This window comes from Pseudophryne corroboree, chromosome 10, assembly GCF_028390025.1.
Source record: "Pseudophryne corroboree isolate aPseCor3 chromosome 10, aPseCor3.hap2, whole genome shotgun sequence".
Classification (NCBI taxonomy): Eukaryota; Metazoa; Chordata; class Amphibia; order Anura; family Myobatrachidae; genus Pseudophryne; species Pseudophryne corroboree.
Window position 1 is genome coordinate 33,880,100 of NC_086453.1, and position 16,816 is coordinate 33,896,915.

Genomic DNA, 16,816 nt, shown 5'->3' on the forward strand with positions numbered 1-16,816 from the left:
TGAAAACAAGTTTACACTGGCCCTGTCCTGTGTGCTGTAAAAATACAGGGGTGCTGTGAAAATAAATGTACACTGGCCCTGTTGTGTATGCTGTAAAAATACAGGGGTGCTGTGAAAAATAAGAATTTACTTACCGATAATTCTATTTCTCGGAGTCCGTAGTGGATGCTGGGGTTCCTGAAAGGACCATGGGGAATAGCGGCTCCGCAGGAGACAGGGCACAAAAAAGTAAAGCTTTACTAGGTCAGGTGGTGTGCACTGGCTCCTCCCCCTATGACCCTCCTCCAGACTCCAGTTAGGTACTGTGCCCGGACGAGCATACACAATAAGGGAGGCATTTTGAATCCCGGGTAAGACTCATACCAGCCACACCAATCACACCGTACAACTTGTGATCTAAACCCAGTTAACAGTATGATAACAGAAAGGGCCTCTTAAAGATGGCTCCTTAACAATAACCCGAATTAGTTAACAATAACTATGTACAAGTATTGCAGATAATCCGCACTTGGGATGGGCGCCCAGCATCCACTACGGACTCCGAGAAATAGAATTATCGGTAAGTAAATTCTTATTTTCTCTATCGTCCTAAGTGGATGCTGGGGTTCCTGAAAGGACCATGGGGATTATACCAAAGCTCCCAAACGGGCGGGAGAGTGCGGATGACTCTGCAGCACCGAATGAGAGAACTCCAGGTCCTCCTTTGCCAGGGTATCAAATTTGTAAAATTTTACAAACGTGTTCTCCCCCGACCACGTAGCTGCTCGGCAGAGTTGTAATGCCGAGACCCCTCGGGCAGCCGCCCAAGATGAGCCCACCTTCCTTGTGGAGTGGGCTTTTACAGTTTTAGGCTGTGGCAGGCCTGCCACAGAATGTGCAAGTTGAATTGTGTTACAAATCCAACGAGCAATCGACTGCTTAGAAGCAGGTGCGCCCAACTTGTTGGGTGCATACAATATAAACAGCGAGTCAGATTTTCTGACTCCAGCCGTCCTTGAAATGTATATTTTTAAGGCTCTGACAACGTCCAACAACTTGGAGTCCTCCAAGTCGCTAGTGGCCGCAGGCACCACAATAGGTTGGTTCAGATGAAATGCTGATACCACTTTAGGGAGAAAATGCGGACGAGTCCGCAGTTCTGCCCTATCCGAATGGAAGATTAGATAAGGACTTTTATAAGATAAAGCCGCCAATTCAGATACTCTCCTGGCAGAGGCCAGGGCTAGTAACATAGTCACTTTCAATGTGAGATATTTCAAATCCACCTTTTTCAATGGTTCAAACCAATGGGATTTGAGGAAATCTAAAACTACATTTAGATCCCACGGTGCCACCGGAGGCACCACAGGAGGCTGTATATGCAGTACTCCCTTGACAAAAGTCTGGACCTCAGGGACAGAGGCCAATTCTTTTTGGAAGAATATTGACAGGGCCGAAATTTGAACCTTAATGGATCCCAATTTGAGACCCATAGATAATCCTGATTGCAGGAAATGTAGGAAACGACCCAGTTGGAATTCCTCCGTCGGAACACTCCGATCCTCGCACCACGCTACATATTTTCGCCAAATGCGGTGATAATGTTTCACGGTGACTTCCTTCCGTGCCTTAATCAAGGTAGGAATGACTTCTTCTGGAATGCCTTTCCCTTTTAGGATCTGGCGTTCAACCGCCATGCCGTCAAACGCAGCCGCGGTAAGTCTTGAAAAAGACAGGGACCCTGCTGTAGCAGGTCCCTTCTCAGAGGTAGAGGCCACGGTTCGTCCGTGAGCATCTCTTGAAGTTCCGGATACCAAGTCCTTCTCGGCCAATCCGGAACCACTAGTATTGTTCTTACTCTTCTTTGCCGTATGATCTTCAATACCTTTGGTATGAGCGGCAGAGGAGGAAACACATACACTGACTGGTACACCCAAAGAGTTACCAGTGCGTCCACAGCTATTGCCTGTGGATCTCTTGACCTGGCGCAATATTTGTCCAGTTTCTTGTTGAGGCGAGACGCCATCATGTCTACAATTGGTCTTTCCCAACGGTCTATTAACATGTTGAAGACTTCTGGATGTAGACCCCACTCTCCCGGATGAAGATCGTGTCTGCTGAGGAAGTCTGCTTCCCAGTTGTCCACGCCCGGGATGAACACTGCTGACAGTGCTATCACGTGATTCTCCGCCCAGCGAAGAATCTTGGCAGCTTCTGCCATTGCACTCCTGCTTCTTGTGCCGCCCTGCCTGTTTACATGGGCGACCGCCGTGATGTTGTCCGACTGAATCAACACCGGCTTTCCTTTCAGGAGAAGTTCCGCCTGGCTTAGAGCATTGTAGATTGCTCTTAGTTCCAGAATGTTTATGTGAAGAGACTTTTCCAGACTCGTCCATACTCCCTGGAAGTTTCTTCCTTGTGTGACTGCTCCCCAGCCTCTCAGGCTGGCGTCCGTGGTCACCAGGATCCAATCCTGAATGCCGAATCTGCGGCCTTCTAATAGGTGAGCCTTCTGCAACCACCACAGAAGTGACACCCTTGTCTTTGGTGACAGGGTTATTCGCAGGTGCATCTGCAGATGCGACCCTGACCATTTGTCCAACAGATCCCTTTGGAATATTCTTGCATGGAATCTGCCGAATGGAATTGCTTCGTAAGAAGCCACCATTTTTCCCAGGACTCTTGTGCATTGATGTACTGACACCTTTCCTGGTTTTAGGAGGTTCCTGACCAGATCGGATAACTCCTTGGCTTTTTCCTCTGGAAGGAAAACCTTTTTCTGAACCGTGTCCAGAATCATTCCTAGGAACAGCAGACGAGTTGTCGGGATTAAATGGGATTTTGGAATATTCAGAATCCACCCGTGTTGTCTTAGCACCTCTTGAGATAGTGCTAAAGCTGTCTCCAGCTGTTCTCTGGACCTTGCCCTTATTAGGAGATCGTCCAAGTATGGGATAACTAATACGCCTTTTCTTCGAAGAAGAATCATCATCTCGGCCATTACCTTGGTAAAGACCCGAGGCGCCGTGGACAATCCGAACGGCAGCGTCTGAAACTGATAGTGACAGTTTTGAACAATGAACCTGAGGTACCCCTGGTGTGCGGGGTAAATCGGAACGTGTAGATACGCATCCTTGATGTCCAAGGATACCATAAAGTCCCCTTCTTCCAGGTTCGCTATCACTGCTCTGAGTGACTCCATCTTGAACTTGAACTTTTTTATGTAGAGGTTCAAGGACTTCAGATTTAGAATAGGCCTTACCGAGCCATCCGGCTTCGGTACCACAAATAGAGTGGAATAATACCCCTTTCCTTGTTGTAATAGGGGTACTTTGACTATCACCTGCTGAGCGTACAGCTTGTGAATGGCTTCCAACACCCTCTCCCTTTCGGAAGAGACGGTTGGTAAAGCAGACTTCAGGAAACGATGAGGAGGATCCGTCTCTAATTCCAACCTGTACCCCTGAGATATTATCTGCAGGATCCAGGGGTCTACCTGCGAGTGAGCCCACTGCGCGCTGTAATTTTTGAGACGGCCGCCCACTGTCCCCGAGTCCGCTTGAGAGGCCCCAGCGTCATGCTGAGGTTTTTGCAGGAGCCGGGGAGGGCTTCTGTTCCTGGGAAGGAGCTGCCTGTTGGTGTCTCTTCCCTCTTCCTCTGCCTCGTGGCAGGTACGACAAACCCTTTGCTCTCTTATTTTTGTAGGAGCGAAAAGGCTGCGGTTGAAAGGTCGGTGCCTTTCTCTGTTGGGGAGTGACTTGAGGTAAAAAAGTGGATTTCCCGGCAGTAGCCGTGGCCACCAAGTCTGATAGACCAACTCCAAATAACTCCTCCCCTTTATACGGCAAAACCTCCATGTGACGTTTTGAATCCGCATCGCCTGTCCACTGTCGTGTCCATAAGGCTCTTCTGGCTGAAATGGACATAGCACTCACCCGAGATGCCAGTGTGCAAATATCCCTCTGTGCATCACGCATATAGATAAATGCATCCTTTATTTGTTCTAACGACAGTAAAACATTGTCCCTATCTAGGGTATCAATATTTTCAATCAGGGATTCTGACCAAACTACTCCAGCACTGCACATCCAGGCAGTTGCTATAGCTGGTCGTAGTATAACACCTGCATGTGTGTATATATTCTTTTGAATAACTTCCATCTTTCTATCTGATGGATCCTTAAGTGCGGCCGTCTCAGGAGAGGGTAACGCCACTTGTTTAGATAAGCGTGTGAGCGCCTTGTCCACCTTAGGGGGTGTTTCCCAGCGCGCCCTAACCTCTGGCGGGAAAGGGTATAATGCCAATAACTTTTTTGAAATTATCAACTTTTTATCAGGAGCAACCCACGCTTCATCACACACGTCATTTAATTCTTCTGATTCAGGAAAAACTGTTTGTAGTTTTTTCACACCATACATAATACCCTGTTTTACGGTATCTGTAGTATCAGCTAAATGTAACGTCTCCTTCATTGCCAAAATCATATAACGTGTGGCCCTACTGGAAAATACGTTTGAATTTCTACCGTCGTCACTGGAATCAGTGCCTGTGTCTGGGTCTGTGTCGACCGACTGAGGCAAAGGGCGTTTTACAGCCCCTGACGGTGTTTGAGGCGCCTGGACAGGCATTAATTGATTGTCCGGCCGCCTCATGTCCTCAACTGACTGTTTAAGGGAAGATAAACCATCACGTAATTCCACAAATAAAGGCATCCATTCTGGTGTCGACCCCCTGGGGGGTGACATCTGCATATTTGGCAATTGCTCCGCCTCCACACCAATATCGTCCTCATACATGTCGACACCCCGTACCGACACACACCGCAAACTCACAGGGAATGCTCTAATGAAGACAGGACCCACTAGCCCTTTTGGGGAGACAGAGGGAGAGTCTGCCAGCACACACCACAAAGCGCTATATATACAAGGGATATCCTTATATTAAGTGCTCCCTTATAGCTGCTTTAATATATAATATATATATATATAGCCATTAATGTGCCCCCCCTCTGTGTTTTACCCTGTTTCTGTAGTGCAGTGCAGGGGAGAGACCTGGGAGCCGTCCTGACCAGCGGAGCTGTGACAGAAAATGGCGCCGTGTGCTGAGGAGATAGGCCCCGCCCCTTTTTCGGCGGGTTCTTCTCCCGCTATTTTTCCAGTCAGGCAGGGGTTAAATATCTCCATATAGCCCCTATGGGCTATATGTGAGGTATTTTTAGCCTTGTATAAGGTTTATTTTTGCCTCTCAGAGCGCCCCCCCCCAGCGCTCTGCACCCTCAGTGACTGCCCAGTGAAGTGTGCTGAGAGGAAAATGGCGCACAGCTGCAGTGCTGTGCGCTACCTTATGAAGACTGAGGAGTCTTCAGCCGCCGGTTTCCGGACCTCTTCACGCTTCAGCATCTGCAAGGGGGTCGGCGGCGCGGCTCCGGGACCGGACTCCACGGCTGGGCCTGTGTTCGATCCCTCTGGAGCTAATGGTGTCCAGTAGCCAAGCAGCAAATCCACTCTGCATGCAGGTGAGTTTACTACTTTCCCCCTAAGTCCCACGTTGCAGTGATCCTGTTGCCAGCAGGACTCACTGTAAAGAAAAAAACCTAAACTAAACTTTCTCTAAGCAGCTCTTTAGGAGAGCCACCTAGATTGCACCCTTCTCGTTCGGGCACAAAATCTAACAGGAGTCTGGAGGAGGGTCATAGGGGGAGGAGCCAGTGCACACCACCTGACCTAGTAAAGCTTTACTTTTTTGTGCCCTGTCTCCTGCGGAGCCGCTATTCCCCATGGTCCTTTCAGGAACCCCAGCATCCACTTAGGACGATAGAGAAATAAAGGGACACTGTTTTAGGTGCTGTAATAATAAAAGAGTGCTGTCCTGTGACATGGATTATAAAAATTTGGAGGAGAAAAAATTGAAATATCAGGAACCACTTCCAGTTCATAGTACTAGTGCTGAAGTTGCTGCTGCCACCAGTCATGACATTGACAATGCAATTCCATCAACGTCATCTGCTAAGGCCATTGCCCAATGTCACAGATGGCATGTAAAATCCAAGAATCAAAAATGACTAACAAAAAAAAAAAATGATATCATCTGATAAGAAACATAAAATTGGCAATATGCCATTCGCGGCACAAAGTGGCAAGGAGATGCTAATGCCTTGGCCTATGTTCATGACTAGTGGTTCAGCTTCTCATGAAGATGGAAGCCCTCCTACCTCTTGATAAACTAAAAAAATAAAGCTTGTTGAAGCACAGAAAAAAACAACTGTGCGGTCAGAGATATCATAAATCCCCAAGGAGAGTCCAAGTGTGTCTGCGGTTGCGATGTCTAGGCCTGACCTTCCCAAGACTGTATGGGAAGAGGAGGCTTCTACCACCATTTGCACGGCCCCCTACAAGTGCTGGGAGGAGCACTGCCAGTCCAGTTGCTGATATTAAGATTTAGGATGTCACTGTAGAAGTATACCAGGATGAGGAGGATATTGGTGAAGCTGGCACTGAGGAGGAAGTTGACAATGAGGATTCTGACGGAGATGTGGTATGTTTGAATTAGGCACCATTATAGACAGTTGTTGGCCATGGGATGAAAAAGCCCATTGTCATACCTAGTCAAAATACCAAAAAATCCACCTCTTTGGTGTGGCATGGCAACATCTCCTACTTCATTTTCTCTGGCAACTGCCAGAGAAAACTAGATTTTCCAAACACATCTACAGTATGTCTATATGTTTTCATATAATTCCAGTGGTGTCCTGTTTGAACCCGCTCATCTCTAGTAGATATATCTTCTAGTGTGCACTGTGTACCCAGCATTAGAGAGAGGTTCTTCTCAATTATTTCATGTTAGGGACTCAAATGAATGGCTCCAAATAGTCAACCTTAATTTTGATTTATTATTAATGTTCCACATTTTGGGATTATTTACAAGATGCGCATTTGAGGTACAGGGTTCTTTTCCTTTATTTTGTAAATGTTGTCTTCTTAATTGTACAATATAAGGGCTGCGTAGGGTTATAGCAAGACCTCGCGGTGTTAGGAGAACAGAGTTTCAGTGATCTTGCATTGCATCAGCTTTCCATTGCACTGCAGCACTAGATGGGCCAGGAACTCCTGTGAGGCACAAACAGTTACTGAATAAGGGCCCAGTGTGAAGTGTCATGGTGCCTTATGGCCAGGGAGATGTTTGGCTTGCCAGGCTGAGGCATGCTGTTGGCACAGAGGTTAGCATTGCTTCCGTCCACAGTCCTACTTGTAATATGAAATGAGTTTGGACTAGAGTGGTAAGCTCCACTAGGGCAGGGGCTGAATAACAAAAAATTCACCGCACAGTACTGCTTAGTACTGTACCATACCCACCCAATCTCAACTTGCCCCATGAGACTATGAGACTTTCACAAAATAAGTCTCCAGACTCTGTGGAGGGAAAAATATCCAATCTTGATCCTGTAGTGTACACCAGTTTATTTGCATCCCAGCATTAAATCTGAGATTATCTTAATCCCTGAAAATGGAAAAGGGGGTACAAATTCGGAGGCTTTGTCCCCTAGTTTTTCAATTTGTCCAGTAATGTGGTTATTACTGTATATATCTGCTTGGTTAAAGTCCTTTCTGTTCCACACCAATATAACAGTGGAGGTGAAAGCCTGTGTGTTTCTGATTGCGTGTGTCTCCCTCATTTTTAATCACCTTCTTGACACTGTCCTCTTCCTCTTGCCTGTTCTCATAATGTGAAAAGTCATCAAATATGGAGGTCATATGTTTGTAGTTAGCTATGATTTGGAGAATTTGGCGAGCTTTTTCTAGGGGGACCACCTGTCGCTGAAATGGTTGGGAGGGAGGACCCAAGACAATTCCATCTTGCACCTCTTTTTTTTCTTTGCATCATGTGCTGGTTGGGGCCTAGTTATTAAAAGTGCCATCCTGTCTGCCACTGCAGTGCCACTCCTAGATGGGCCAGGTGTTTGTGCTGACCACTTGGGTCGCTTAGCTTAGGCATCCAGCGACCTCGGTGCAACCTTTTGGCCTAAAAGCAATATTGTGAGGTGTGCAGTGTTTAGAATAGACTGGAAATGAGTGTAAATTAATGTTATTGAGGTTAAAAATACCGTAGGATCAAAATTACCCCCAAATTATGTGATTTTAGCTGTTTTTATGTTGTAAAAATAAAATCCAGATCCAAAATCAAAACCCGAAAGGGTGGTTTTGGCAAAACCAATCCAGATCCAAACCATGAACGGAGATACAGATCCGATACCAAAACATGTCCGGCGCGCATCTCTAGTTTGCAGGAGGTAGCGATTTATACAAGAGAGATAACAGCAGGAGGGGGGGGGGGGGGATAGGGCTATACAAACATTTGCATTAATAACTGGGAATAGAGTTTTGGAATGACATAGTGATAAAGAGGGTAATCATTTGGAGGGTCAATCGAAGATCAACTTTTCAATATTCTGCAATAAGTTATTTGTTTATTACATGCAGCATAGCGGCACAAAGATTAGCAGTGCAACCTCACAGTGCTTGGGTCATGAATTTTATTCAGACCAATGCTCTATCTGTGAGATGTTTCTATGTTCTCCTCGTGCTTACATGGGTTTTCTCCATGTACCCCGCTTTCCTCCCTTAGTCAAAACACACTGATAGGTTAATGGTGGCACTTTTAAATATAAATGGTAATAATCATTTATGTGACAGTGAGATGTTTTTTTCACAATTACCATAAATTTTGGTAACTTCAAAAATGCACATATTTTCTTTTCCAATACACTGTATGCTGTAATTTGGGTCACACCAGTCCGAATCAGAAACACACGCTGGGCAGGTCAGTCCATTTGGCTCAAAATTATCTGCAGGTCCTGTAAGATCTGAAAATAAAAACAATATATATATATATATATATATATATATATATATATACACACAATGCAAGTTGATCTGATTTCTTAAAAAATAAGATTGAATCATCTTTAACCCCATGGAATTGCTCCTGGACTGCCGAATAGTGGATTGCACCAGAGCCATGGCAGCAAGTCCATCTAAACTGGCTTGATGATCTGTCAGACAGAAAAGGGACATTTTAAACCCCAAAGCCAGACATAAGGCACCAGCGCTCTAAGGGGGTGCTTTACACTTGATCGCTGGGCTGCTAATTTTGCTGTCGTTCGGATAGTCGCCGCCTCCAGGGGGAGTGTATATTCAACTTGCAAGTGTGCGATGCTATGTGTACACCGAGCTGCTAAAATCCACTTTGTGCAGTCTCTGCGCAGCCCAGGACTTACTCCTCCAATGCAATGAGAACAGGCTGATTGGGTCCAGAGCTGACGTCAGACACCCTCCATGAAAACGCTTGGGAACGCCTACGTTTTCCCTGACACTCCCAGAAAATGGCCAGTTACAACCCACAAACGGTCTCTTCCTATCAATCACCTTTCGAACACAAGTGCGGCAAAAAATTTGCACCAGCCTGTCGCTGTTCATCGATGCCTGTTGTTGTTTACCGGTGCACGTACACATTGCAATGCATACACAGTCTATTGCTGATCGCCCGCTACACGTTACACCACAGAGGAGCCACTTATATAGGTTACACCACAGTACAGATGCTTATACACGTTACACAGTAGAGGAGACGCTTATACACGTTACACAGTAGAGGAGACGCTTATACACGTTACACAGTAGAGGAGACGCTTATACACGTTACACAGTAGAGGAGACGCTTATACACGTTACACAGTAGAGGAGACGCTTATACACGTTACACAGTAGAGGAGACGCTTATACACGTTACACAGTAGAGGAGACGCTTATACACGTTACACAGTAGAGGAGACGCTTATACACGTTACACAGTGGAGGAGACGCTTATACACGTTACACAGTGGAGGAGACGATTATACACGTTACACAGTGGAGGAGACGCTTATACACGTTACACAGTAGAGGAGACGCTTATACACGTTACACAGTAGAGGAGACGCCTATACACGTTACACAGTAGAGGAGACGCTTATACACGTTACACAGTAGAGGAGACGCTTATACACGTTACACAGTAGAGGAGACGCTTATACACGTTACACAGTAGAGGAGACGCTTATACACGTTACACAGTAGAGGAGACGCTTATACACGTTACACAGTGGAGGAGACGCTTATACACGTTACACAGTGGAGGAGACGATTATACACGTTACACAGTGGAGGAGACGCTTATACACGTTACACAGTAGAGGAGACGCTTATACACGTTACACAGTGGAGGAGACGCTTATACACGTTACACAGTGGAGGAGACGCTTATACACGTTACACAGTAGAGGAGACGCTTATACACGTTACACAGTGGAGGAGACGATTATACACGTTACACAGTGGAGGAGACGCTTATACACGTTACACAGTGGAGGAGACGCTTATACACGTTACACAGTGGAGGAGACGCTTATACACGTTACACAGTGGAGGAGACGCTTATACACGTTACACAGTGGAGGAGACGCTTATACACGTTACACAGTGGAGGAGACGCTTATACACGTTACACAGTGGAGGAGACGCTTATACACGTTACACAGTGGAGGAGACGATTATACACGTTACACAGTGGAGGAGACGCTTATACACGTTACACAGTGGAGGAGACGCTTATACACGTTACACAGTGGAGGAGACGCTTATACACGTTACACAGTGGAGGAGACGCTTATACACGTTACACAGTGGAGGAGACGCTTATACACGTTACACAGTGGAGGAGACGATTATACACGTTACACAGTGGAGGAGACGCTTATACACGTTACACAGTGGAGGAGACGCTTATACACGTTACACAGTGGAGGAGACGCTTATACACGTTACACAGTGGAGGAGACGCTTATACACGTTACACAGTGGAGGAGACGCTTATACACGTTACACAGTGGAGGAGACGCTTATACACGTTACACAGTAGAGGAGACGCTTATACACGTTACACAGTGGAGGAGACGATTATACACGTTACACAGTGGAGGAGACGATTATACACGTTACACAGTGGAGGAGGCGCTTATACACGTTACACAGTGGAGGAGACGCTTATACACGTTACACAGTGGAGGAGACGCTTATACACGTTACACAGTGGAGGAGACGATTATACACGTTACACAGTGGAGGAGACGCTTATACACGTTACACAGTAGAGGAGACGCTTATACACGTTACACAGTGGAGGAGACGATTATACACGTTACACAGTGGAGGAGACGCTTATACACGTTACACAGTAGAGGAGACGCTTATACACGTTACACAGTAGAGGAGACGCTTATACACGTTACACAGTAGAGGAGACGCTTATACACGTTACACAGTAGAGGAGACGCTTATACACGTTACACCAAAGTAGAGCCACTTATGCACAATTAGAGTCTAATTGTTGATATTTTGAACCACTCCAAGCTTTTGACACTAGAACACAACATTAGTTCAACCACAACCTCTATTTGAAAAAAGTTCCAACAGCAATAGATTAGAGTGTCAACCCTGAGGCAAGGGCTCATTCCTAACCTACTGTAAAAAAGCACCAAAACTCTGTAAACAGCTGCAATAAGGGCTGGACGTGGGCAGACCTGACCAAGGGGGTCATTTAGATCTGATTGCTGCTGTGTGTTTTCGCACAGCGGGCGATCAGCAATAGAATACATATGCGTATGTACCGCAATGTGCACGCACATCGGACAGCAACAAAGGGCATCACTGGTGTCAAAGTCAGAAAAATGTCTTAATGCACACTGCCATATTTGCACCGCACACTGGTCCGTGCTGCGCATGCGTACGCTCTCCCGTGGAAGCGCATACCCGCAATAGCGTGCACTCGCACGCGCAGTATGCGCATTTACGGTAGAGTTTATGTGATCGTAGCGTGCGACTCATTCATTACACAATTTCATAATTAATGTATTTCATAGATCATGTTCCCCTCAATAGTTTCTGTAAGTTTGGTTTAGATAGAATGTCCCTGAGCGGAGGAATCCCTCTTTGTATTGCACGAAGGGTCTAACAGGAGTCATACAGCAGTGTTTGATACCCATCGGAAGAGTATTTAATTAGCAATATTCCGGTGTTGGTTTGGAGCGTATTAATCGCTCGTGCGAATAGTTATGAACATAAGAAGTTTATGTCCATTTCTATTATTTACCCATACTCAGGTATGCGGCGGGAAACCCAGTTTCCCACCCACCTGAGCTGTTTGAACTCAGCACAGCCCACCTGTATGAATCAACCTATGACCTTTGGTTACAGTACAGGGCCGAATTCCTGTGTCCAATAAACTGAAGGATTGTAGGGACTAGGAGATTGCATTGTGTGTGGGGCATAAATAGGCAGGCCGACCATATCCAACTTCACTTCTCTTCAAACTGTTATCACTGCTGATAACCGGGAGCTGGATATCGAGGCGCATGCGATCGTTACCCTTGTGCGTAAGTTCTCTCCGTAATCATTGTCTTTCTGTGAGCCAATCTCTCTCTCTCTCTCTGTCTCTATTTCTCTCTCTCTATTTTCTCTTTTCTCTCATATCTCCCCTAGACTAAACTTTATTGTATTGTATTGTATTTTATTGTATTAGACCAGGATAGTATTGTAGTTTATCCCTTAGTTAGGTGTTTGGTTAGGAAGTCTTTGTTATATTGTAGTGTATCATTTGTACTGTGTTACTCTTTTACAAGTATACTAGATATAATACAGATAATAGGCTTTGGAACCCTAAATCAGTATCTGTGTATTTTCTATAGTGTTAAGTGTTCATTTGAGCGTCGGTGACGCTCAAACAGCTTTGTAGGTAGTCAGGTTACACAAGGTTGCATTTACACCCTGTACTCACATTAAGGTATTCTGTGTGTTTCATCGGTATAAGGTTTAACATAAAGGTATAGTGTTGTGAGCGTCTGCACCGCTGGTGACCTCCTCGTGGTCTCTAGCGTATGCTACGTTACAGCGAATCTTTCCCCTAGACATAACCAATAACGTGTCCTGTGATCACTAGGCCGTGAGCGAACGTGACGCTTGAGCATCTCGCTTACCGCTGAGCGATCGTTACGCAAACAGCGTATCATTACGGTATTTCTTAAGTAAACAGCGTACAGTGTTCTTAGCTTCATAAAGGGTTGATTATACGACAAAGGAATTTAGCATTGTCAATTGCGGGCTCGTCCGGTCCTTTTCACATCTGCACTAGGTAGATCAGCAGACATTATCCCCCAGCAAAGGGTGGGAGGTTGTCTCTCAGTTGCTGACGGGATAAGCGTCTGCTTCACTTAGATAAAGAGTGCTGAAGGAATCCGGTAACCGGAAGTAAGAACAAAACGCTTGTGTCTTTTTAAAACTGTTTATTTTTCTTTTGTCTTGCGTACGCACGCATATATCTGCATTTCTGTTTCATTTTTCGTATATCACTATTCCTGTTTGCCAAATTTTATAGTTGATAGAAAGGGCTAAAAGGAGATTTGCTGTTATTTAATAAGTAGAGGTAATAGTTAAAGTATAGAACAACACACGGCTTGTCCGAGAGACGAGGCAGCCAGTGTGCAGTGTGGATTGCGGTAGATGATCAGGGATCATCTACATTGATAAAATATATATTGTGTTACGGTGAATCCTTTGCATTGCGTACACGTGTCACTAACAAAGACTAGCGTACGCAATCCAAAAGGCAGACGCACGCAGCGTACACTACGCAACGTAGCGTCTGGTTACGCCCACGTAGCTCAAGTCACGAAGAGTTGGATTTTAGCGCAAAGGCGATAAGTAACGCACAGCGGTAGATAACGCGACGCGGTAAATAACGCAAATCTATTTTTGGGAAAACTGAAATTTAGTTTAACAGATCCTGCTCCTAATTGGTAACACACTTGGCCTGAAGACAATTTCTGCGCAGAAATAGATATAGAAACAAAAGTGTACATGTGTTGAGTGAGTGTGTTTTGTATACAAAAGTTTATACAATTTTTAAGGTGGAACCAAAAGGAAAGTCGGGTACTCGTCAAAGGACATACGTGTAAGTGACATATACGGTGGCTAGGGAGGCATCTCTGGTTAAATAATATTTGAGCATTAGAGTATAGCGGATCATAAGGTAACAAGACCAGGAGGTCATAAGGTAACAGACCAGGAGGTCATAAGGTAACAGGTAAAGAGACAAAGAGGTCCGCTATAAAAGTCCAGTGGCACAACGCCTGGGGTGTTGGTGCAGAACCCATATAGGCCATATAAGCTCTTGCTGAAGGAATCGCGGCCGGAAACATCGATTCCATTAATCTTTCAGTACATGACAAGTAGTGTTCGTGAACTGAACGATTGGACCGCACGTAATTGTGTGCAGTAGTTAGTAACCTGACCTAATACCATTAGAGTAAACTGGTCACAAACGCTATTTGTACATTCTGACGTGATTTGTGTAATTTTTTATTTTTGGAAGGGAAGTTCGCTGGTCACTCAGGAACTATCTAACAACCCCAACTTTACTGGAAAGAGTAAGTGTCCTGCGGGTATCCCTCATATGTTCCAGTAAACTGAAGGTTCCATAGGGGCCCTGTATCGAGTACGCCAGCACCATATCGGTGTGATCAGGTCGTATTGGTCGAGGTGGGCGAGTGAGTGGGGTACTCGGTAAACCGCCACCGCCGGCCTACTGTGGAGTAATTTGGTTGTCTGTAAAGGCTTGCTGAAAACCTTGATACAGAAAATCCAAGGAGGACTAAGCAACACCTACAGACGATGGGGGCCAGTTGCTCAGGTAGGGGGCGATCAACCCAGGTTCAGGTTGATTCTGTGAACCGACCAGTTGGGTCGGCACGATATGTAATGTGTGAAAAATACGGTAGTCACACAGAGGTTTTATGTGATGAATGGGAGAGAATGACTGTACAAGACAGGGACAAGTTCCCAAGAATAGGTAGCTTCAGTCCAGATGTGTTACAAAATTTAAGGAGGAGGATATGTCTCGTAAAATCATCAAAGAGACGAATTCAGCATCATGATTACTTGCAGTTATGGCACCAGGAAGGTGAGATACAGAGAGGTTTGGCTCTGGCGGCAGGATCTGGGGCAGTCAGGAAGTTGATTGCCACAGCTCCTCCTCCACCATACATTGCAGGAGAGAAGTTGATTGCGGAGAGAAACGCACTGGGTTGTAAAACACAAACTCTTAGTAACCCTGTAAATGTAAATGATGTTAACCGAATAACTCATGCAAGTATTAACCCGTGCAAGTTGTACCCTGTTTTGAACCTTCCTCAGGAGTGTGAACAAGAAGACGATTCGGCAACAATTTCAGCGCTCTCTCTTGCGGCCACCATATCAGAGACCACAGTAGGCACAGCGACACTCACGAGATTAGTGAAAGCCCCTAGCGGAGGGATAGGTGAGGTCGTGTCAACGGGTAAGTACGGCACCATGCACTACACTGAAACCATTGTACCACAAGTTGTAGAATCTACACAGGAAGAGGCTGTTAGAATTGCTCCTGTAAGGGTAATAGCAGTTCCCAATGGAAAAACAGATGTGTCTGGAGCCACTCCCATAAGGAACATTGCCATGTACGCCCCATTTTCCAGAATGGAAATAAGAACAATAGTGTCCGAATTTCCTGACCCCAGGAAAGACTTAGTTGCTAGCCAAAAATACATCAGGGATTTAGGAAACACTGTAGAGCCCAACAACAAGGATTGGCAGGTACTGCTAAGAGCTTGTTTACCTTCCAATGTCGACGCAACTCAGTTTTTAGCTGACTGTCAATTGGATAAAGATGTACCGCTTACAGACGTATACAATAAGGATAATGTAAAAAGGATAAATTTACAGCTAAAGGAGTATTTCCCAGCCGTTGTTAAATGGAATAAAATATTTTCCATTAAGCAAAAAGAGTCCGAAACGGCAGCAGAATATTTCCACCGGGCACTAACAGAAATGGCAAAGTACACTGGTATAGAGGACATAAAGACCAACCCAAACCATCGGGAAGTAGCAGTGTCTGTACTGATGGATGGTTTGAAAGAAACATTAAAGACTAGGGTTCAGACCACGCAGCCATGCTGGCGAGGTCTGTCAGTGTCCACATTGAGAGAGGCTGCTGTTGATCACGACAAAAACATCACTAGGCACAGGGAGTCGCAAAGTGATAAGTTGATGTCAGTAAGTATACAGGCGCTGACCACAAGGCAGCCTGCGTATGTACCACCGAATCCTGTGGGTAAGGCAAGTGTAATAACATGTTTTTCTTGTAACAAACCAGGACATTTTGCACGAGAATGTAGATCAAAGAATGTACCAAGATCTTTTCAACCCCCTAGACAACAACACAACACAACACACGACATTGGGAGCAGGGTCCACAGAGGCGGAGTTTTGAGCCACATACAGGGGAAACAAAAAGATACCCCCCGAACAGAGATTGGCATGCCTCTGGTAGTTCCCAGCTAACCCCCGCACAAATAGTTGCTGCCAATGGGATTCAGGGAGGTCAGCATACCCAATAGGGGTGTGGCCATACCTGTAATCTGCAACCAGTTAAATTGATTGCCAGTCTTGGAAGCGAACCAGAGATTGCAATCAATGTAGCCGGTAAAACTTTAAACTTTCTTGTAGACACAGGGGCGGCCAAGTCAGTGATCAATTCGACAGTGGGCATGAGAACCACTGGTAGGACAATTCCAGCCATGGGAGTAACAGGAGTAGTCCAGCACTACCCTGTTAGCAAACCAGCCGAGATTACAATAGGGCCTTTGCACACCAAGCATTCCTTTTTGCTGGCTGCATCTGCACCAACCAATCTCCTGGGTAGAGACTTACTATGT

At 45.6% G+C, this 16,816-nt stretch overlaps 1 protein-coding gene across 4 annotated transcripts in view; it reads right to left on the reverse strand.

The window, feature by feature from the left end:
* Positions 1-16,816, reverse strand: part of LOC134965898 (phospholipase A2 inhibitor and Ly6/PLAUR domain-containing protein-like) — a 205,921-nt gene that overhangs the window by 18,140 nt on the left and 170,965 nt on the right. For 3 of the 4 annotated variants that reach the window (XM_063942293.1, XM_063942294.1, XM_063942292.1), the window contains one exon: positions 8,693-8,839. The exons of the other annotated variant lie outside the window; for it this stretch is intronic. In XM_063942293.1, coding sequence (XP_063798363.1) covers positions 8,693-8,839 — 147 coding nt within the window. The remainder of the gene's footprint in view (positions 1-8,692; positions 8,840-16,816) is intronic. 4 annotated transcript variants of the gene reach the window in all.